The following is a 24,348-nucleotide window of genomic DNA, read 5'->3' as shown; positions in this document are numbered from 1 at the left end:
CGCATTATTACATATCACTCTGCCTGCGTAAACAAGGTATTAAAGGGAATCCGTCAGCAGGTTAGTAACTCAGAAGATTCTCACGGCTGTCATGGCATTATTTACTGTTCTGTTTGCCCTAGTTTAGAGTTGTGGATTTTTATCGTCATCATTAAAGATTGCCAATGGAGCCCATCAGAGATGCCCACTTTCTTCAATGACTCTCACGCTGGTAAATATACAGCTGTGTGAAAAAGTGTTTGCCCTTTCCTGATTTTCTATTCTTTTGCATGCTTGTCACACTTAAATGTTTCAGATTAGCAAACAAATTTATATATAAGACAAAGATAACACAGGTAAACACAAAATGCAGCTTTTAAATGAAGGTCTTCATTATTAAAGGGAACCTGTCACCCCCAAAATCGAAGGTGAGCTAAGCCCACCGGCATCAGGGGCCTATCTACAGCATTCTGTAATGCTGTATCCTGAAAACTGAGCTGCCATTATGATTCTCCAGGTCATTAAGAGTTCATAGATACCAAACATGTCTAGGTTCTTTTTTATTTAAGTGGTGAAAAAAAAAGTTGCCAATTTTCAAGACCTGTAGCGCCTCCATTATCGGGATCTGGGGCTGGGTGAGGGCTTATTTTTTGTGTGCCGAGATGACGTTTTCATTGATACCATTTTTGTGTAGATGCGGTCTTTAGATCTTTTAATGCAATGTTGCGGCGACCAAAGAAACTCGTAGTTCTGGTGTTTTGACTTTTTCTCTTGTTATGCCGTTTACTGATCAGATTAATTATTTTTAGATATTGATAGATCAGGCAATTCTGAATGCGACAATACCAAATATGTGCATTTTTTTATTGTTTTATTTTGAATGGGGTGAATGAGGGGTTATTTGAACTTTTTTTTTTTTTTTTTCTTTTAACTTGATTCAATAGTCTCTACGGGAGACTAGAGCTGCGATCGCCTGTGCAGGGTGTCAGCTGTGCTCTGTGTAGCAGAAATGCTCACTTGCTATGAGAGCCGACCTCTGGGCGGTGCTCACAGCTATCCGGCAATGACAACCACAGGGGTCTGCTGCAGATTCCGGGTTGTCATGCCAACCCATGGGTGACACGCGGTCATGTGACAGGGGCACAGACAAGTGGGAGTTGTGACACGTATCACGCACGATCGTGTTAAATGCTGGTGTTAAGAGACAGTGGCATTTAATATGTTAACAGACGCGGGTGAAATCTGCTGACATGTGCCGGAAAAGTTGAGTGTTCATTGCCGAAGCCCGCAGAAAACATGGGGAGGCCACCTTAGTCTAATAAGTCTAAAGGTGATAAACGGGTTAAAAAGTTAATGTCTGTTTATTTTTTTTCTCCCATTACTCAATAGTACATGTAAAAAATAAGAAACTTTGTAATATATCTGATCAGAGAAATCCGCTTCTTTCTCCTTCTCAAATAGTTTTTCATTCTCAAAATTCTCAATTCTTCTGTGAAAACAGATTTTCCTACTAATTAGATAGGAGATGAGAGATGGTTCAATGGAGAAGTGTAAGGGTATGTGCACACGTTGCGGATTCCATTGTGGATTATTCCGCGCGGATTCTGCAGAATCCACAGGTAAAATGACCTGCGTTTTACCGGCGGATTCCCTGAGGATTTTGTGCGGATTCCACCTGCAGTTTTACACCTGCGGATTCCTATTATGGAGCAGGTGTAAACCGCTGCGGAATCCGCACAAAGAATTGACATGCTGCGGAAAATAAACCGCAGCGTTTCCGCACTGAACTTTCCGCAGCATGTGCACTGCAGATTTGCTTTTCCATAGGTTTACATGGTACTGTACACCGCATGGAAAACTGCTGCAGATCCGCAGCCAAATCTGCAACATGTGCACATACCCCAACAGTCATTTCAGGAGAACTTGCAGCAGATTTTTTGTTTCGGCCTTTGGCTCCTCCCCCTCCATAAAATATTAAAAGAACTAACTGTTGTCTCCCATCTCAGTAATTAGAAAGTCTGTCTTTAGCGAATATAGATTTTCCTTGTTAATTGAATCTAAGGGGTATGGTTTCTCCTTGTGGAAAGTGACAAGCCAGGCCTGGCATTTCCAAGTGAGGAGACTAATAGGCCATGCACGCTCCTCTGGTAAATCTTATATGCAAATTGCCTATTCAGAGAGGAAGAGGACTAGAACTCTAGCGCCACCTATTGGAAGTAGCAATCCTAAAAGTCAACAGTTACCTTTTCTAGGAGCCTTGCCACAGGACTTAGGATAAAAGCCAAACAAGAAACTCAATTTGCAGCCACAGTGTTTCGGGTGTAGAACTAATAAAAAATCATTCCAAGAGGAGAAAGAAGCAGATTTCTCTGATAAAATAAGCAACTTTGTAATATATCCTATTGATTTATAAAATAAAAAGTAAAATGACTGTTACTATTTAAGTCTCAGTGGATTACATGGCTATTGTATTCTGTTTGCATATTTTGAGAAGATTTCTACCCGACGTGTCTGGATACAACAAAATACCTGTTTTATTGCGACAACACTTGAGCACGCATCAAAATCTTTCACCTTTTTATCTGCATGTCACAAGACATACAATGTTCTGAAGTTCCTTTATCTTGAAACTTTTACATATAATACTTTCACTCCCTCTCCCACATGCATTTTGTTCACCGCCCCGTTCCTTTTTTAAATTGTCAGTGTATATCTGCTGTAATGGACATGGGGCTGAGGGGGAAACTTGGCAGTGGACGGTAAGTAAATTGCAGTTTGTGTTAGTGTAACAAGTTGCACAGCAGTGATCAAGATTTTATGAAAGGCGGCAACCCCTTTAATTTTGAATTCACATACAGTCCTGGACGAAAGCGTTGGCAACCTTGAAATTATTCCAGAAAATGAAGTATTTCCATCAGAAAATAATTGCAATTACACCTTTTGTTAGGCACATGTTTATTTTCTTTGTGTGTATTGTAACACCACAAAAAAAAGAAAAAGGCATATTGGACATAATTTCTCACAAAACCCCAAAAATGGTCTAAACAAAAATTTTGGGGCATCTTTCGAAAATTGTGGGTAAACAATTTGTGCATGAGATGCTCATCCAAGCTCACCTTTGGCAAGTAACAGGTGTGTGCAATATGAAAAGCATACCCGAAACCAGATAAAAAAGGGAGACGTTGACTCAATATTTGCATTGTATATGTGTGTGCGATACTAAGCATGGAGAACAGAAAGAGGCGAAGAGAACTATCTGAGGACTTGAGAACCAAAATTGTTGAAAAATATCAACAATCTCAAGGTTACAAGTCCAACTCCAGAGATCTTGATGTTCCTTTATACACAGTGCACAACACAATCAAGAAGACTAATCTTCCTGGACGTGGACAGCAGAGAAAAATTGATGAAAGGTTGCAATGCTGGATAGTCCGGATAGTGGATAAGCAGCCCCAATCAAGTTCCAAAGAAACTGAAGCGGTCCTACAAGGTCAGGGTGCATCATAGTCAGCGCAAACTGTCGGCATTCAAATAAAACGAACGCTATGACAGGAGACCTAGAATTACCCCCACTGCTAAAAAATACATTAAAAAGCTAGACTGAAGTCTACCAAAATGTTCATGAGTAGGCCAAAATTCTTCTGGGAAAGCGTCTTGTGGACAGAAGAGATCAAGACCGAGATATTTGTAAAGCACATTATTCTACTGTTTACTGAAAACATAATCATGTCTACAAAGAAAAGAACACTGTACCTACAGTCAAATATGGTGGAGGGGCAAAGATGTTTTGGGGTTGTTTTGCTGCCTCTGGGTGCCTTAACTATGTGTAAGGCATCATGAAATCTGAAGATTACCAAAGGATTTGGGGTTCCAATGTAGTGACCAGTGTCAGAAAGCTGGGCTTGCATCCCAGGTCATGGGTCTTCTAGCAGGACATTAACCTCAAACATACTTCAAGAAGCACCCAGAAATGGATGAAAACAAAGCGCTGGAAAGTTCTGATGTGGCCAGCAATGATTACGGATTTAATTCACATTGAACACCTGTGGAGAGATCTTTAAATTGCTGTTGGGAGAAGGCACCCTTCAAACATGAGAGACCTGGAGCAGTTTTGAAAAAAAGAGTGGTCCAAAATTCCAGTTCAGAGGTGTAAGAAGCTTGGTGATGGTTATAGGAAGCGATTTATTGCAATTATTTACTCCAAAAGGGTGTACAAACAAATATTAAGTTTTGTTTGACATTTTGTGTGAAATTATGTTTTTTGTGTTGTTCCAAAACACACAAAAAGAAATAAACATGTATTACAAAACACGTGACCCAAAGTCATGCTGAGCTTCAGGTTACAAGTTTCTACTGATATAAAGTGCTATTGACACAGCTTACTAAAGGAAGGGACACTTTGTTTTTAACTTATCAAATTTACTTACAAGGTTCTTCTGCATGAAAGTTATACTTGTCTACAAAGCGATTTTAATCTTACTTTGCATTTCATTGCAGAACAAAAAGCGCAAGTACCGTATATACTCGTGTATAAGTCGAGTTTTTCAGCACATTTTCTTGTGCTGATAATGCCCCCCTCTGCTTATACACAAGTCACATACTCACCTACCTGCGCTCCTTTGGTGCTGGCACTGCATCTTGTTCCGGGCTCTGTCTGCAGCTCTTCCTGTGCTCAGCGGTCTTGTGGTACCGCTCATTAAGCGGTGATAGGCGAATATACTCGTTACTCGAGATTTCTCGAGCACGCTCGGGGGTCCTCTGAGTATTTTTTAGTGCTCGGAGATTTAGTTTTTCTTGCCGCAGCTGAATGATTTACATCTGTTAGCCAGCATAAGTACATGTGGGGGCTGCCTGGTTGCTAGGGAATCCCCACATGTACTTATGCTGGCTAACAGATGTAAATCATTCAGGTGCGGCAAGAAAAACAATCTCCGAGCACTAAAAAATACTTGGAGGACACCCGAGCGTGCTCGGAAAATCTCGAGTAACGAGTATATTCGCTCATCACTAATATGGACGCATCTCCACTCCCATAGGCGTGGAGCGCATATTCATCACCTTAATGAGCGGTACTGTTGTGAATTCTGCTTTTGGGCTCCCTCCGGTGGTTGTAGGTGGTAATGCAGTTGCCCCTGAGTTGCAGTCTTGGTCAGGTGTATCTGCTGATTGCAGTTCTGACTGGGGTATTTAGGTGTGCAGGATTCATTAGCCCTTGCCAGTTGTCAATTGTTGTTGGGAGGTGTTTTACCTCTGCCTGGCTCCTCCTGCCTTTCTGCCAAATTAGCAAAGATAAGTATCTGTTTTTTTTTTTTCCCTGTGACACACATGCTGTGTGTTTCACAATTCAGTGCTATTCTTTGTGTTTTCTTGTCCAGCTTAGATTGTGTCAGTATTTTCTCAGTCTTGCTGGATTCTCTGGAGTGGCAGATGTACATTACATGTCTTTAGTTAGATTGTGGAACTTTTTGTATTACCTGCTGTGGATATTTTTGGAAGGGTTTTAATACTGACTGCCTAGTAATCTGTCCTATCCTTTCCTATTTAGCTAGAGTGGCCTCTTTTGCTAAATCCTGTTTTCTACCTGCGTGTGTCTAATCTTCTCCTTCTCACAGTCATTATTCGTGGGGGGCTGCCTATCCTTTGGGGGTCTGCTCTGAGGCAAGATAGCATTTCCTATTTCCATCTATAGGGGTATTTAGTCCTCTGGCTGTGTCGAGGTGTCTAGGGTATGTTAGGCACACCCCACGGCTACTTCAAGTTGCGGTGTTAGTTCAGGATTTGCGGTCAGTACAGGTTCCACCGACTCCAGAGAAAGTTTCATGCGGCTCCAAGGTCACCGGATCATAACAGTACAACTGGCCCATAATGAGTTAAATGCATCTCAGAAGAAGGGAAGAAAGGTGTTGAGCCATTTTTTTTTCTGCAGCCTGTTTTGTCTTTTCTTCCCTCTTTATCTATTGGTGGCTGAGGAGTCTTGTGCCAGCATGGATGTTCAGGAATTAGCTTCTCGTGTAGACCAGCTTGCTGCTAGTGTACAGGGTATTTCTGATTATATTGTTCAGACTCCTGCTTTAGAGCCGAAGATTCCTACTCCTGATTTGTTTTTTGGTGATAGGTCCAAATTTTTGGGTTTTAAAAACAATTGTAAACTGTTTTTTGCTCTGAGACCGCGATCCTCCAGTGATTCCATTCAGCAGGTTAAAATTGTCATCTCCCTGCTGCGTGGCGATCCTCAGGATTGGGCATTTTCCCTGGAATCTGGGAATCCGGCCTTGCTTAATGTAGATTCCTTTTTTCAGGCTTTAGGATTATTATATGATGAACCAAATGCTGTGGATCAAGCGGAGAAAACCTTGTTGGCCCTGTCTCAGGGTCAAGAGGCGGCAGAATTGTATTGTCAGAAATTTAGAAAATGGTCTGTGTTGACTAAATGAAATGATGATGCTTTGGCGGCAATTTTCAGAAAGGGTCTTTCTGATTCCGTTAAAGATGTTATGGTGGGGTTTCCCACGCCTTCCGGTCTGAGTGATTCTATGTCTCTGGCCATTCAGATTGATCGGCGCTTGCGGGAGCGTCAAACTGTGCGCGCTGTGGCGTCGTCCTTAGAGCAAAGTCCTGCTTCTCATGTCATTTCAGTCTGCCCTAAGCGGACAAAAAGGATCGCTAGTTCATTTACTATCAGTACTGTACAACCTAAATTTCTGTTATCGGTGTCCTTGATCTGCTCATTGTCATCATTTTCTGTCATGGCATTTGTGGATTCAGGCGCCGCCTTGAACTTAATGGATTTTGAGTTTGCCAGGCGTTGTGGTTTTCCCTTGCAGCCTTTGCAGAACCCTATTCCTTTAAGGGGGATTGATGCTACACCTTTGGCTAAAAATAAGCCCCAGTTTTGGACACAGGTGACCATGCACATGGCGCCAGCCCACCAGGAAGATTGTCGATTTCTGGTGTTGCATAATTTGCATGATGTTATCGTGCTGGGTTTCCTGTGGTTGCAGGTACATAATCCTGTGTTGGATTGGAAATCTATGTCTGTGACTAGTTGGGGTTGTCAGGGGGTTCATAATGATGTTCCTTTGATGTCAATCTCCTCTTCTCCCTCTTCTGAAATTCCAGATTTTTTGTCTGATTTTCAGGATGTATTCGATGAGCCCAAGTCCAGTTCCCTTCCACCGCACAGGGACTGTGATTGTGCGATTGACTTGATTCCAGGCAGTAAGTTTCCTAAGGGCCGACTTTTCAACCTGTCTGTGCCTGAACATACCGCCATGCGGAGTTATGTTAAGGAGTCTTTGGAGAAAGGGCATATTCGGCCATCTTCTTCACCGTTGGGAGCAGGTGTTTTTTTTGTTGCTAAGAAGGATGGCTCCTTGAGACCTTGTATTGATTATCGCCTCTTGAATAAGATCACGGTCAAGTTTCAATACCCTTTACCTTTGCTTTCCGATTTGTTTGCTAGGATTAAGGGGGCTAGTTGGTTTACGAAGATTGACCTTCGGGGGGCATATAATCTTGTTCGTATTAAGCAGGGTGATGAATGGAAAACTGCGTTTAATACGCCCGAAGGCCATTTTGAATACCTTGTGATGCCATTCGGGCTCACTAACGCTCATTCTGTTTTTCAATCCTTCATGCATGATATCTTCCAGACTTATATTGATAAATTCTTGATTGTATATTTGGACGATATTTTGATTTTTTCCGATGATTGAGAGTCTCATGTGGAACAGGTCAGGATGGTATTTCAGATCCTTCGTGACAATGCTTTGTTTGTGAAGGGGTCTAAGTGTCTTTTTGGGGTGCAGAAGGTTTCTTTTTTGGGCTTTATTTTTTCTCCCTCATCTATGGAGATGGATCCGGTTAAGGTTCAGGCCATTCATGATTGGATTCAACCCACATCTGTGAAGAGCCTTCAGAAATTTTTGGGTTTTGCAAATTTTTATCGCCGTTTCATTGCTAACTTCTCCAGCGTGGTTAAACCCTTGACTGATTTGACGAAAAAAGGTGCTGATGTGGCGAATTGGTCCTCTGCGGCTGTCTCTGCCTTTCAGGAGCTTAAACGCTGATTTACTTCTGCTCCGGTGTTGCGCCATCCTGATGTTTCTCTTCCGTTTCAGGTTGAGGTTGATGCTTCTGAGATTGGGGCAGGGGCAGTTTTGTCTCAGAGGGATTCTGTTGGTTCTTTGATGAAACCGTGTGCCTTCTTCTCCCGCAAGTTTTCCCCTGCTGAACGCAATTATGATGTCGGCAATCGGGAGTTGTTGGCTATGAAGTGGGCGTTTGAGGAGTGGCGACATTGGCTTGAGGGAGCTAAGCACCGTATTGTGGTCCTGACCGATCATAAGAATTTGATTTACCTCGAGTCTGCCAAACGGCTGAGTCCTAGACAGGCTCGATGGTCCTTGTTTTTTTCCCGTTTTGATTTCGTGGTTTCGTATCTTCCGGGTTCTAAGAATATTAAGGCTGATGCCCTTTCTAGGAGTTTTTTGCCTGATTCTCCTGAGGTCCTTGAACCGGTCGGCATTCTGAAAGAAGGGGTGGTCCTTTCTGCCATTTCCCCTGATTTACGGCGGGTTCTTCAGGAATTTCAGGCTGATAGACCTGACCGCTGTCCTGTGGGGAAATTGTTTGTCCCTGACAGATGGACTAGTAGAGTGATTTCTGAGGTTCACTGTTCTGTGTTGGCTGGTCATCCTGGTATTTTTGGTACCAGAGATTTGGTTGGTAGGTCCTTTTGGTGGCCTTCGTTGTCACGTGATGTGCGTTCTTTTGTGCAGTCCTGTGGGACTTGTGCGCGGGCCAAGCCTTGTTGTTCCCGTGCTAGTGGGTTACTTTTGCCATTGCCGGTCCCTGAGAGGCCCTGGACGCATATTTCTATGGATTTTATTTCTGATCTTCCGGTTTCCCAGAGGATGTCGGTTATCTGGGTTGTTTGTGACCGGTTTTCTAAGATGGTTCATTTGGTGCCTTTGCCTAAATTGCCTTCCTCTTCAGAGTTGGTTCCGTTGTTTTTTCAGCATGTGGTTCATTTGCATGGTATTCCGGAGAATATTGTGTCCGACAGAGGTTCCCAGTTTGTTTCTAGGTTTTGGCGGGCCTTTTGTGCTAGGCTGGGCATTGATTTGACTTTTTCTTCTGCATTTCATCCTCAGACAAATGGCCAAACCGAGCGAACTAATCAGACTTTGGAGACTTTTTTGAGATGCTTTGTGTCTGCCGATCAGGATGATTGGGTGGCCTTTTTGCCATTGGCCGAGTTTGCCCTTAATAATCGGGCTAGTTCGGCTACTTTGGTTTCGCATTTTTTTTGCAATTTTGGTTTTCATCCTCGTTTTTCTTCTGGGCAGGTTGAGCCTTCTGACTTTCCTGGTGTGGATTCTGTGGTTGACAGGTTGCAGCAGATTTGGGCTCATGTGGTGGACAATTTGGTGTGGTCTCAGGAGGAGGCTCAACGTTTTGCTAACAGTCGTCGGTGTGTTGGTTCCCGGCTTCGGGTTGGGGATTTGGTTTGGTTGTCTTCCCGTCATGTTCCTATGAAGGTCTCTTCCCCTAAGTTTAAGCCTCGGTTTATTGGTCCTTATAGGATTTCTGAGATTATTAATCCGGTGTCTTTTCGATTGGCGCTTCCGGCCTCTTTTGCTATCCATAATGTCTTCCATAGATCTTTATTGCGGAAATATGTGATGCCTGTTGTTCCCTCTGTTTATCCTCTGGCCCCTGTTTTGGTTGATGGGGAGTTGGAGTATGTGGTTGAGAAGATTTTGGATTCTCGTTTTTCGAGGCAGAGGCTTCAGTACCTTGTCAAATGGAAGGGTTATGGCCAGGAGGATAATTCTTGGGTTTTTGCTTCTGATGTCCATGCTGCTGATTTGGTCCGTGCCTTTCCTTTGGCTCGTCCTGATCGGTCTGGGGGCGCTGGTGAGGGTTCGGTGACCCCTCCTCAAGGGGGGGGTACTGTTGTGAATTCTGCTTTTGGGCTCCCTCCGGTGGTTGTAGGTGGTAATGCAGTTGCCCCTGAGTTGCAGTCTTGGTCAGGTGTATCTGCTGATTGCAGTTCTGACTGGGGTATTTAGGTGTGCAGGATTCATTAGTCCTTGCCAGTTGTCAATTGTTGTTGGGAGGTGTTTTACCTCTGCCTGGTTCCTCCTGCCTTTCTGCCAAATCAGCAAAGATAAGTATCTGTTTTTTTTTCCCTGTGACACACATGCTGTGTGTTTCACAATTCAGTGCTATTCTTTGTGTTTTCTTGTCCAGCTTAGATTGTGTCAGTATTTTCTCAGTCTTGCTGGATTCTCTGGAGTGGCAGATATACATTACATGTCTTTAGTTAGATTGTGGAACTTTTTGTATTATCTGCTGTGGATATTTTTGGAAGGGTTTTAATACTGACTGCCTAGTAATCTGTCCTATCCTTTCCTATTTAGCTAGAGTGGCCTCTTTTGCTAAATCCTGTTTTCTACCTGCGTGTGTCTAATCTTCTCCTTCTCACAGTCATTATTCGTGGGGGGCTGCCTATCCTTTGGGGGTCTGCTCTGAGGCAAGATAGCATTTCCTATTTCCATCTATAGGGGTATTTAGTCCTCTGGCTGTGTCGAGGTGTCTAGGGTATGTTAGGCACACCCCACGGCTACTTCTAGTTGCGGTGTTAGCTCAGGATTTGCGGTCAGTACAGGTTCCACCGACTCCAGAGAAAGTTTCATGCGGCTCCAAGGTCACCGGATCATAACACGGTACCACGTGACCGCTGAGCACAGGATGAGCTGCAGGCAGGCGCCGACAGCCGGAATGGGATGCAGTGCAAGCACCCAGGGCGCGCAGGTAGGTGAGTATGATGTTTTTTTTTTTTTCAATAGGAAACATGCACACAGGGATAGGGGATAAGGAGGCATGTATACAGGGACGGAATGGCGGAAGCATGCAGACAGGGACGGAACGGAGGAGGCATGCAGACAGGGACGGAACAGAGGAGGCATGCAGACAGGGACGGAACGGAGGAGGCATGCAGACAGGGACGGAACGGAGGAGGCATGCAGACAGGGACGGAACGGAGGAGGCATGCAGACAGGGAAGGAACGGAGAAGGCATGCAGACAGGGAAGGAACGGAGGAGGCATGCAGACAGGGAAGGAACAGAGGAGGCATGCAGACAGGGACGGAACGGAGGAGGCATGCAGACAATGAAGGAACGGAGGAGGCATGCAGACAATGAAGGAACGGAGGAGGCATGCAGACAATGAAGGAACGGAGGAGGCATGCAAACAGGGTCGGAACGGAGGATACATGCAGACAGGGATGGAACGGAGAAGGCATGCATACAGGGACGGAACGGAGGAGGCATGCAGACAGGGAAAGAATGGAGAAGGCATGCAGACAGGGAAGGAACGGAGGAGGCATGCAGACAGGGAAGGAACGGAGGAGGCATGCATACAGGGAAGGAACGGAGGAGGCATGCATACAATAAAGACAGTGATGAGGAGGCACGCATATCACGACAGCGACGGGGGAAGCCACGCATAGCAGGACAGGGATGAGGGGACAATGCATATGCATATACTCGAGTAAATAAGCTTACCCAGTTTTCTGTGGCAAAAGTAGGTGCCTCGGCTTATACTCGGGTCGGCGTATACTCGAGTATAAACAGTATATTGCTGAAAACACATAGTATTATATTATTATTACTACATCATTATTAGTATTATTATCTTTGTACTGAGCTAGTCAGTAGATAGGAAAATCACCTCTTTTAACTTTTCAATGTCCTCCTGAACTTGTTTATTGGCAGCATTCACCATTTCCAACTTTCTGTTCCATTCTTCCAGCAGACTGTCATGAATATTACCTCTTCCATCCTCAGCCTCTTTGATAGCACAGTTGCAGGATGTAGAAATGGCAGCAGGATGGGTTGCATCACTACGGCCCTCTTCTAGTTGAACATTGTGCCTTTTTAGCTCTTCTATCTCTTTCACTAGGGAATCTATTTCATCCTAAAATACACAAGACACATGCGGAAGGGTAATAACTGTGATACGGATAAGTATTTATATGGCAATTTTCACTAAGCAACAAGCACACTCAACCTTGCTACTGGCACTTGATAGCGAATGTATACGGTGTGCAGATTTGACATTTTGGAATGTTTTTTCTTAACTGCTAAAAATTTTACACATATGCACATATGCTTTTAAGGTCATTTAAGCAATCCATAACAGATCCTCCTGTATATGGCGGTGATATACGAGTACATAATGTTCTGTGCACTATAGCCGCTCCACACAATACACTGTTTTCCATTGTTTTCTCATTTATGTGCATTCATTTTTAGCATCTACAAGTTTACAACATTTATTTTTTAATGTGTCAATTTCAGGCTTGTAAAAAATAGTCTTTTTTTTACTTTCGGCTTTCCTCATACACAGATCACAGATAATACCGATCTGTAAAGAGCCATGAAGAGAAGATCCAGATAATGTCTTTTTCTGCATGTCCCAGCCCCCAATGTGCAGAGAATCTCTGTGAGATTATTAATGGTGTGAAAGGGTTAAATAGAAGCCAAACATGTAAAAGCAGCTGCTTCTGCATTTAAAGGGGGGGGGGGGGGGGGGGTTCTCATTTTTGTCTGCAGGAGTGCACCACACATCAGTCTCTTAGGTTCCTGATTGCCGGGCGCAGGGTAGTCCTGTTAACTGACAGTTCATGGCAGCACCTCGAGTCCACAATGTGATCTTCAATGCTGCAAGCAGAGACAGATTTGCCTCTGGAGCATCACCGAAGTGCAGAGATACTGAAGCTGGACGGATCCAACAAGCTTCAGAGCAGCGCCTGCAAGCTCTACAGCAAATGGCTTGTAAGTGCTGCACTGCTTGCCTAGGAAACCTACCATCTCTGATGCACATTTTTGCTGCAATTTTTATTTGCAATTTGCTTCTGCCTGGACACAGATGGCGGCTGTCATTTTATGGAACTCTTAAAGTCCAATAACATGTGAAAAAAAAAAAGAAATCCTTATACTCATCTTACCAATCACCTCTATGCCCCCCATTTGGACTTCGCCACATTTTCAGATCGCCACTGGAGCTGAAATGCCATCATCAAAGCTTTAAGTTCCAGTCCAGCATAGAGGATTCTGCACAGATGGTCATGTTGTCATGAAGTGATCTTGTGTGCTGTGATCCGGCACGCACATGCACAGAGCCCTCATCGGATCCAGTGTCCTGGCCCATCATGAGAAGCCCGGAAATTTCAGAGCAAGCAGTGGAGATCTGAAGATGCGGTGAGGACCAGATGGGTGATGGTGAGGAGCAGAGGGGCTGGAGATGTGCACGGTAAGGTGAGTAAAGGATTTTTTTAAACTTTTTTTTTCATCTTACGTTAATTATATTCTGAGATCTGGAAAGACCCAAGAGCATAAGGGACATTAAATTTATGGAGTAACTTCTCTGAAAATCGAACTTCCTGGAAAAATCCACATGAACAGGTGATTTAGAATTTTGCCTGATCCGCTCATCTCTAGTGTTGAAGGCTTTTATTGACAGTAGCGGGCTTTTTCAGGTCACTAAGTACAGGATAGAGCTGTCAGTGTGAGATCACCATGATGGAACAACCCTGCAGGGGGCAGGTAAGAAGGGGTTAAAAGCCATTCTGCTCCCAGGGTTCCTCCGACAAGGCACTGAGTTCAGTGGATGGGCTTCCCTTTAGGATACACTCTAGGGTTTCTAGCGCACTGCTTGCTCTCCATGTAAAGTTGAATATCTTACCTCATATTCTTTCTGAAGAAGCGCAAGTCTAGTTTTACGAAGATGCTTTCGGCCTGAGTGAGTCAGCTTGCCTTCATCTTCACTTGTCCCACCTGACAAAGGAAAACACTTTTTGATTTTAAGGATAGACACATCTTGCTGTAAATACAAATCTATATCTACAAGAGTGTATGAGTTATACATGTAGCAATGCACTAAGCACAAGACAAATTTTCCTTCCACACAATAATGTTCCGTGGCTTAGTGCAATGGGATTTCCACAAAGTTTAGACATGTAATATACTTGTTACACTGATGCTACACAGGGATAGAGAGGACTATGTGACAGCGGTTATTCTAAGGAAAGTGCTAAAGAAGCCTGCCGCACATTGTTACAGGACGCTATCGGGACAGGTGTGCATTGTTACAGGACGCTATCGGGACAGGCAACTGGCATTACGGGATGCTGACGGGACAGACATGCAGCATTACGGGATGTTGGGGCAACCGGTGTGTGCCGCCAAGGGATGCTGCCGGGACAGGTGTGCGTTGCTGCAGGATTTTGTTGAGATAGATGTGTGTTATTAACTATATGTTTTGAAAAAAAAACAAATGTCCATTAAGTTCAACATTACAAGATGCTATTATATCATAAGATAGGTGTAATATTACTGTATATAAAAAGGACAGGTGTGTCTATTACGGGACATATTACAGCACAATGACAGGTGTGTATTACGGAACACTATTACAGTATATAGGAACAGGTGTGCCTACTACGGTGCTTTATTACAGTAAATGATTAGGACAGGTGTGCCTATTATGTGACGTTATTACAGGACATGATAAGTACAGGTGTGCCTATTACAGGATGATATTACAGTATAAGGACAGGTGTGCCTGTTATAGGACGTTATTACAGGATAAGGAGAGGTGGACCTATTACAGTTCTGTGAAAATGTGTTTGCCTCTCCCTGATTTCATATTCTTTTGCACGTTTGTCACACTTAAAATGTTTCAGATCACCAAACAAAATAAAATATTAAACAAAGGCAACACAAGGAAACAAAATGCAATTTTTAAATGAAAGTCTTCATTATTAACCCCTTCAAGACGTAGCCCTTTTTCGCTCCCATCCTTCCCAGAGCCATAACTTTTTTATTTTTCCGTCAATATGGCCATGTGAGGGCTTATTTTTTGCAGGACGAGTTGTACTTTTGAACGACACCATTGGTTTTACCATGTCCTGTACTAGAAAACGGGAAAAAAATTCCAAGTGATGTGAAATTGCAAAAAAAGTGGCTTTTTTGCTACATTCACTAAATGCTATTGCGATTCTCCAGGTCATTATGAGTTCATAGACACCAAACAAGTCTAGGTTATTTTTTATCTAAGTGGTGAAATAAAATTCCAAACTTAGCTAAAAAAAAATAAAATAAAAATAGCGCCATTTTCCGATACCCGTAGCGTTTTTATTGTTTGGGATCTCAGGTCAGGTGAGGAATTATTTTTTGCGTGCTGAGCTGATGTTGTTAATGATACCACTTTTGTGCAGCCGTGACATTGCATTAAAATGCAATAACGGGCAATCAAAAGAATGTACCGTATTTTTCCGACCATAAGACGCACTTTTTTTCCTCCAAATTTGGGAGGAAAGTGTGGGTGCGTCTTATGGCCAGGATGTAGCATGTGGGGAGGGGGGCAGCAGTGAGTGGGATCGCACTGTTATCCCACTTCAGGATGTCCCCGCTGCCCGGAATCAGAGCTGGGAAAACCATGTGGTCCCGATGATTAAGTGCAGTGAATATTCATTAGCGGCTCCCCGCCCACCGATCAGCTGAGCGGTGAGCCAGGAGCAGCAAATGACTACTGCACTTAAGCAGGGACACGCATGGCTTCCTCAGCGCTGATTGCTGCAGCAGCTAGGGAGATTTGTGTGTCCTGGGGAGGAGGCAGCAGCAGCAGGGGCCAGAGCGGAGAGGAGATTGCTGCATACCTGCCTGCCATGCCTGGATGCCAAGTGCTGTGCACAAACAGGACCTGTGTGATGTCAGGAGTGGGCGGGCTGGAGCATCACATGGCAGCTCAGAGCCCTCCCTCTTCTGACATCATCATAGGTCCTTCAGACTCCCACCTAGAATCTGCAGCTTCCTCTTATGTCCTGCGCGTGCGCTGTGGAAAGGCAACAAGAGGGAGGGCTCTGTGTGCAGTCATGGGATGCTTTTACCTCACCACAGGCTGGCTGCCACAATTAAGAGGTTAGTCTTTACAATACACAATAAAGCACTCTGCCACTCCTGTGGTGAACTATAACTCCCAGCATGTCATAGGATCTGCAGGACATGCTGGGAGTTATAGTTCTCCCATGGGATTTTAAAGCAGCACTCCAGTGCTATTTTGCAGTGCTGGAGTGGTGCTTTCAATATCAGCCCTGTGCCCCCATTCTTATACTCACCCTCCAGCATCTTCATATAGTACTGTACAGACACCACACTGGTCCTGCAGCTTCCAACATAATAACATACTATTATATGTAATAACACCACATATAATAGTATGTTATTTATGTTATTAAATATTTTACCCCATTTTTTTGCTTCAAATATTTTTTTTCCCTATTTTCCACCTCTAAAACCTGGGTGCGTCTTATAGTCCGAAAAATACGGTAATTCTGGCGTTTTGAATTTTTTTCTCGCTACGCCGTTTAGCGATCAGGTTAATCCTTTTTAATTGAAAGATCGGGCGATTCTGAACGTGGCGATACCAAATATGTGTATGTTTGATTTTTTTTTATTGTTTTATTTTGAATGGGGCGAAAGGGGGGGGTGATTTAAACTTTCATATTTTTTTCATATTTTTTAAAACTTTTTTTTAAACTTTTGCCATGCTTCAATAGCCTCCATGGGAGACTAGAAGCTCGCATAGCCTGATCGGCTCAGCTACATAGCAGCGATCATCAGATCGCTCCTATGTAGCTTAACCCCTTCATGACCTTGGGATTTTCCGTTTTTCCGTGTTCGTTTTTCGCTCCCCTCCTTCCCAGAGCTATAACTTTTTTATTTTTCCGTCAGTACGGCCATGTGAGGGCTTATTTTTTGCTAAACAAGTTGTACTTTTGAACGACATCATTGGTTTTAGCATGTCGTGTACTAGAAAACAGGGCTGTGGAGTCGGTAAGCCACAGTTGCGACTCCGACTCCTGGATTTTATCAGGTTCCGACTCAGACTCCTTCATAAATGGCCAATTCGTAACAATAAATTTACTGTTGTAAAATATTAACATCGTGCTTATTCAGTTTCTCACCATCATATAAGTAATCAGACCACTTAGAGCAAAAACTATATTTATTAGAATACAATTAGAATATAGCAAATAACTTTTATAAACTTTTCTAAACTCTTGTAAGTAAATATGCAATAAACACCGTTATGCAGTTAATAAGAAGAAATCTATAGATTTGTCCTCAGAAAAAGTATTGCCTCTGTCAGATCCTCATTCATGGATGCCCTCAAATCTGATCTAATTATTTTGAGAGCAGAGAACAACCTCTCTACACTAACTTGGGTTGGTAGCAAAGCAGTAACCACTCGGGCAACATCTCTGACAATGTCAGGATACAGAGAAATCGCTTGTTGCACTGTTATTTTTGATGAACGGTCAAATTTCTCAATTTCTTTTAGTGCACATGAAAAATTCTGCTGAAATGTACTGGCTGTGTTCTTTGATGGGGATGACTCTTCTTCTATGCGGGAATACTTTGCACGGTCCTTGTGATCCAAATATTTTTCTAAATTAAATTCTTCATCAGTTGATGAGGGTGAAGATGTGGCAGGACGACCAAATTCTTCTTGTTCCTCCTGACTGTTCTGCAACCCTTTCATCCTTACTGCTATTTCAAACAGAGCTTCTTTTCCTTTAGTTAGCTGTTGATCATCTAGAAGAATCTGATGCATTGGGTCTACATAAACAGCTGCCAAAAGAATGTTATTTTGTAATAGTAGCTCCTCTCTCCATTTCATTGATGTAGCAATGCCACTTGCAATTAACCCTCCTCTTTGGGACAGGCGAAACATCAGGTTCTTCCACTCCTTTAAGAAAATACCTGGAGTTAAGTCCTCTGCTTGTAATTTTTTAGTCACTGTAAATGGGTGCTCTAGCAATTTTTTCAGCTCAGTCACCTGATTCCACTGACTTTAATTTAGCGTCAGTTGAGGGTTAGCCATGTCTACAAGAAAGGTTATCAGTTCAACCAAGCGCTGAATCATTAAGTAAGTACTGCCCCATCGTGTGGCTTGATCAATAATTGCCCCTTTTCCAGCACGTCTCTTCAAAATTGAGTCAACTTTAGGGGTTCTGGCAACAGTAGCCAATTTTCTCACCTTGCCAATCAGGTCAGCAGCATGTCCTTCTTGCAGACTCTTATAGCCAGCTGTAGCGTATGCACAACACAGCGCATGTGATGAATGAAAGAACGTATTGACACAGTTTCAACAAGATCATCTAAACTATCATGTTGCTGTTCATCTGAAGCAACTTCAGTTTGCTCCTCAGTTACAATACTGTGTTCCTGTATTTCAAACATTTCTGTGTCTGTGGACCCAGAATGTTCTTCTAGCTGCTGGTCACCATCATTACTTTCATTCGTTAGCTTAATAGTACTTATCATATTTGAAGCATTGTCAGTTACGACAGAAAGAACTTGCTCTTTTTTAAGTTCATAGTCTTGCAGAACCTTTTCCACCAAGACCTGGAGAAACTCACTGGTGTGATGAGCTTTGGTGTCTTTTACTGCCAATGTCTTGGTAACTATTTCAGATTTGTCACAAACAAATCGGACATTGATGGCAAAATAGTTCACTCTGTGACGTGTGCAGGCATCCATTTGAAGAAACAGAAAGCGTCCCTTTAAAGTTTTTTTAAGTTCTTCCTTTTGTTTAAAAGCTTCTTCGATTACTAATTTTCTAATACTCTCTCTCTCTCCAGAGAAACACCAAGCTTGCGGGCCATTTCCTCATTCAGACACATAAAAGCTGGTCGTGAAAATAATGAAATAGGCACACTATCCTTTACAACAAGCTCTATGATCTGTTTTTTAAATGTATCTACTGTCATTGTCACAGTAACTTTGTCACTGACAAAATATCTTGCAACTGATGGCTGCAAAGTTCTCTGCTCCATTGTTTGGCTGGAAGAGCTGGGCACTAGTTCATTGGTTTGGATGCAGTCTCTCTCTCTTCCACTGCTTTCAGTACTTCTGGATGAAAGCGCTGTAAATGTCTCTTTAGATTAGAAGCTCTGGTAGGAGCATTTTTATCTTTGCCTGAATATGCACTGATCTTGGCTTCACAGCATTTGTTTTCGTCTGGATCATTTGTCATACACTGACAGACATAATGTTTTCTATCTTGAGTGATGGTGAAATGTTCAAATACAGCTGATTTAATGTGACGCTTCTTTGACATTCTCAGGTTTTTAATTCTGCATTCACAATCCAAATGACAATTGTTTTTCCTAAAAACAATTGTGCAAAATTATTGCCAGGTCGTACAACTGATATAGTGGTCAGTAATACTGTTAGTCCTCATGTACTCACAGTTAACTGATGCAAAGTTTGTTGAAAGGATAATACTTCTTACAGTCTTCCTCTTCTGAGTAGCAGCTGTGAGATGCTTGGAAGACGCACACCTAGTAAACATCTAGTCTAGAGGAGGAGCTTTACTACTAAGAATTTGCAACACATTTTCACTTTCAGTTTCATACATTGTAAGTAGGGGGGTTGGGGCAGCATGAGGTTAACCAAGTATAAGATTAGATAAGGGCAGTGGAGAACAGTGACACACAAGAAGTAAGAAATGTCTCTATCTCCAGCAGAACTGCTTATCACTGTTGTTCATAGTTTGATAGAACATATATATTTGAGTAACATTTATAAAATTCATATGAAAGTTCAATTATGAAATATTAATACATTTTTTTTTAAAGCTGGAGTCGGAGTCGGTACATTTCTACCGACTCCGACTCCAACCAAAACTAACTCGGAATCCGACTCCACAGCCCTGCTAGAAAACGGGAAAAAAATTCCAAGTGCGGTTAAATTCCAAAAAAAGTTCAATCCCACACTTGTTTTTTGTTTGGATTTTTTGCTAGGTTCAATAAATGCTAAAACTGACCTGCCATTATGATTCTCCAGGTCATTACGAGTTCATTGACACCTAACATGACTAGGCTAGTTTTTATCTAAGTGGTGAAAAAAAATTCCAAACTTTGCTAAAAAAAAAAAAAAAAAAAAAATTGCGCCATTTTCTGATACCCGTAGCGTCTCCATTTTACATGATCTGGGGTCGGTTGAGAGCTTATTTTTTGGCGTGCCGAGCTGGTGTTTTTAATGATACCATTTCGGTGCAGATACATTCTTTTGATCGCCCGTTATTGCATTTTAATGCAATGTCGCGGCGACCCCAAAAAATTGTAATTCTGGCGTTTCAAATTTTTTTCTCGCTACGCTGTTTAGCGATCAGGTTAATGCTATTTTTTATTGATAGATCGGGCGATTCTGAACGTGGCGAAGCCAAATATGTGTAGGTTTGATTTTTTTTTTTATTGATTTATTTTGAATGGGGCGAAAGGGGGGTGATTTAACCCCTTAATCCCATATGACGTACTATCCCGTTGAGGTGGGGTGGGCCTTAATTCCCACCGACAGGATAGTACGTCATATGCGATCGGCCGCGCTCACGGGGGGAGCGCGGCCGATCGCGGCCGGGTGTCAGCTGACTATCGCAGCTGACATCCGGCACTATGTGCCAGGAGCGGTGACGGACCGCCCCCGGCACATTAACCCACGGCACACTGCGATCAAACATGATCGCAGTGTTCCGGCGGTATAGGGAAGCATCGCGCAGGAAGGGGGCTCCCTGCGGGCTTCCCTGAGACCCCCGGAGCAATGCGATGTGATCGCGTTGCTCCGAGCGTCTCTTACCTCCTATCCCTGCAGGCCCCAGATCCAAAATGGCCGCGGGGCTGCATCCGGGTCCTGCAGGGATTACTTCCGGGTCCAATGCAGGCGCTGGTAAGCCTGCAGCGCTGTCAGTCAGATCGCTGATCTGACAGAGTGCTGTGCAAACTGTCAGATCAGCGATCTGAGATGTCCCCCCCTGGGACAAAGTAAAAAAAATAAAAAATTCCACATATGTAAAAAAAAAATAATAATAATAATAATTCCTAAATAAAGAAAAAAAAATTATTATTCCCATAAATACATTTCTTTATCTAAATAAAAAAAACAAAACAATAAAAGTACACATATTTAGTATCGCCGCGTCCGTAACGACCCAACCTATAAAACTGTCCCACTAGTTAACCCCTTCAGTGAACACCGCAAGAAAAAAAAAAAATGAGCCAAAAAAAACAACGCTTTATTATCATACTGCTGAACAAAAAGTGGAATAACACGCGATCAAAAAGATGGATATAAATAACCATGGTACCGCTGAAAACATCATCTTGTCCCGCAAAAAACAAACCGCCATACAGCATCATAAGCAAAAAAATAAAAAAGTTATAGTCCTCAGAATAAAGCGATGCCAAAATAATTATTTTTTCTATAAAATAGCTTTTATCGTATAAAAGCGCCAAAACATATAAAAATGATATAAATGAGATATCGCTGTAATTGTACTGACCCGATGAATTGCTTTATCAATTTTACCAAACGTGGAACGGTATAAACGCCTCCCCCAAAAGAAATTCATGAATAGCTGGTTTTTGGTCATTCTGCCTCACAAAAATCGGAATAAAAAGCGATCAAAAAATGTCATGTGCCCGAAAATGTTACCAATAAAAACGTCAACTCATCCCGCAAAAAACAAGACCTCACATGACTCTGTGGACTAAAATATGGAAAAATTATAGGTCTCAAAATGTGGAGACGCAAAAACTTTTAGTGTGTGACAGCTGCCAATCATAAAAATCCGATATAGAAAAACGCTATAAAAGTAAATCAAACCCCCCTTCATCACCCCCTTAGTTAGGGAAAAATAATAAAATTAAAAAAATGTATTTATTTCCATTTTCCCATTAGGGTTAGGGCTAGGGTTAGGGTTGGGGCTAAAGTTAGGGTTTGGATTACATTTACGGTTGGGATTAGGGTTAGGGGTGTGTCAGGGTTAGGGGTGTGGTTATGGTTACCGTTGGGATTAGGGTTTCAGGTAGAATTGGGGAGTTTCCACTGTTCAGGCACATCAGGGGCTCTCCAAACGTGACATGGCGTCCGATCTCAATTCCAGCCAATTCTGTGTTGAAAAAGTAAAACAGTGCTCCTTCCCTTCCGAGCTCTCCCGTGCGCCCAAACAAGGGTTTACCCCAACATATGGGTTATCAGCGTACTCGGGACAAATTGGAGAACAACTTTTGGGGTCCAAGTTCTCTTGTTACCCTTGGGAAAATACAAATCTGGGGGCTAATAAATCATTTTTGTGAAAAAAAAAAAGGAATTTTTATTTTCACGGCTCTGCGTTATAAACTGTAGTGAAACACTTGGGGGTTCAAAGCTCTCAAAACACATCTAGATAAGTTCCTTAGGGGGTCTACTTTCCAAAATGGTGTCACTTGTGGGGGGTTTTAATGTTTAGGCACATCAGGGGCTCTCCAAACGCGACATGGTGTCCCATCTCAATTCCAGTCAATTTTGCATTGAAAAGTCAAATGGCGCTCCCTCCCTTCCGAGCTCTGCCATGCGCCAAACAGTGGTTTACCCCCACATATGGGGTATCGTCGTACTCAGGACAAATTGAACAACAACTTTTGTGGTCTAATTTCTTATCTTACCCTTGGGAAAACAAAAAATTGGGGGCGAAAAGATCATTTTTGTGAAAAAATATGATTTTTTATTTTTATGGCTCTGCATTATAAACTTCTGTGAAGCACTTGTTGGGTCAAAGTGCTCACCACACATCTAGATAAGTTCCTTAGGGGGTCTACTTTCCAAAATGGTGTCACTTGTGGGGGGTTTCAATGTTTACGCACATCAGGGGTCTCCAAACGCAACATGGCGTCCCATCTCAATTCCAGTCAATTTTGCATTGAAAAGTAAAATGGCGCTCCTTTCCTTCCGAGCTCTGCCATGCCCCCAAACAGTGGTTTACCCCCACATATGGGGTATCAGCATACTCAGGACAAATTGTACAACTTTTGGGGTCCATTTTCTCCTGTTACCCTTGGTAAAATAAAACAAATTGGAGCTGAAATAAATTTTGTGTGAAAAAAAGTTAAATGTTAATTTTTATTTAAACATTCCAAAAATTCCTGTGAAACACCTGAAGGGTTAATAAACTTCTTGAATGTGGTTTTGAGCACCTTGAGGGGTGCAGTTTTTAGAATGGTGTCACACTTGGGTATTTTCTATCATATAGACCCCTCAAAATGACTTCAAATGAGATGTGGTCCCTAAAAAAAAATGGTGTTGTAAAAATGAGAAATTGCTGGTCAAATTTTAACCCTTATAACTCCCTAACAAAAAAAAAATCTTGGTTCCAAAATTGTGCTGATGTAAAGTAGACATGTGGGAAATGTTACCTATTAAGTATTTTGTGTGACATATCTCTGTGATTTAAGGGCATAAAAATTCAAAGTTGGAAATTTTCAAAATTTTCGCCAAATTTCCATTTTTTTTCACAAATAAACGCTATTTTATCGAATAAATTTTACCACTATCATGATGTACAACATGTCACGAGAAAACAATGTCAGAATCGCCAAGATCCGTTGAAGCGTTCCAGAGTTATAACCTCATAAAGAGACAGTGGTCAGAATTGTAAAAATTGGCCCGGTCATTAACGTGGAAACCACCCTCGGGGCTTAAGGGGTTAAACTTATATTTTTTTCACATTTTTTTTAACTTTTTTTTTTTTTTTTTCTTACTTTTGCCATGCAAAAAATGCAAATGCAGGTGTGCTATGAGTGATGACCACAGGGTGGCGCTCACAGCTAGCCGGTATCAGTAACCATAGAGGTCTCAAGGACCTCTATAGTTACTATGCAGAAGCATCGCTAACCCCCGATCATGTGACGGGGGTCAGCGATGCGCTCATTTCCGGCCGCCCGGCCGGAAGTGCCGGTTAGGCTACTTTCACACTAGCGTCGTGTGACGTACGTCGCAATGCGTCAGTTTGGAGAAAAAACGCATCCTGCAAAGTTGCCCGCAGGATGTGTTTTTTCTCCATAGACTTGCATTAGCGACGCATTGCGACGTATGGCCACACGTCGCATCCGCCCTGCCTGTAAATCCCAGCCCCGCAATGTGAATAAATCAGAAGACACTGCGGGGCTGGGATTCACAGGCAGGGCGGCCGCAGAGGCTCAGTCAGCTGGACTGCATATGAGCACAGAGGACGGGCAGCGCTCACTGCCAAGGCATGAGAAAAGAGCGCAGGTGCCGGCTCATTTCAAAACAGCACTGAGGAGGCGCCGCCAAGAAGACTTGAGTGATGGCTGTGTGGCGTCTGCAGCAGGGGGGGAAAAGGCCTGCCTCCAGGACTGAAGAAAGGTATTTAGGACAAATTACAAAACGGATTATTTCTGCAGTTACAGCACCAATAACTGAAAGAGCCACCTTGTCAGAATGCAGCATTACTGC

The 24,348-nt window shown here is 42.8% G+C and overlaps 1 protein-coding gene across 2 annotated transcripts in view; it reads right to left on the bottom strand.

Annotated features, from left to right (window-relative positions):
• OBI1 (ORC ubiquitin ligase 1) overlaps positions 1–24,348 on the bottom strand; it is an 81,856-nt gene that overhangs the window by 41,656 nt on the left and 15,852 nt on the right. For both annotated transcript variants that reach the window (XM_077297187.1, XM_077297189.1), the window contains exons 3-4: positions 13,736–13,827; positions 11,720–11,965 (exon numbers count right to left, since the gene is read on the bottom strand). In XM_077297187.1, coding sequence (XP_077153302.1) covers positions 11,720–11,965; positions 13,736–13,827 — 338 coding nt within the window. The remainder of the gene's footprint in view (positions 1–11,719; positions 11,966–13,735; positions 13,828–24,348) is intronic.

This window comes from Ranitomeya variabilis, chromosome 3 (genome assembly GCF_051348905.1).
Source record: "Ranitomeya variabilis isolate aRanVar5 chromosome 3, aRanVar5.hap1, whole genome shotgun sequence".
NCBI classification, from domain to species: domain Eukaryota; kingdom Metazoa; phylum Chordata; class Amphibia; order Anura; family Dendrobatidae; genus Ranitomeya; species Ranitomeya variabilis.
Note: the sequence above shows the minus strand (reverse complement) of the source record. Positions and strands in the feature narration are given on the sequence as shown.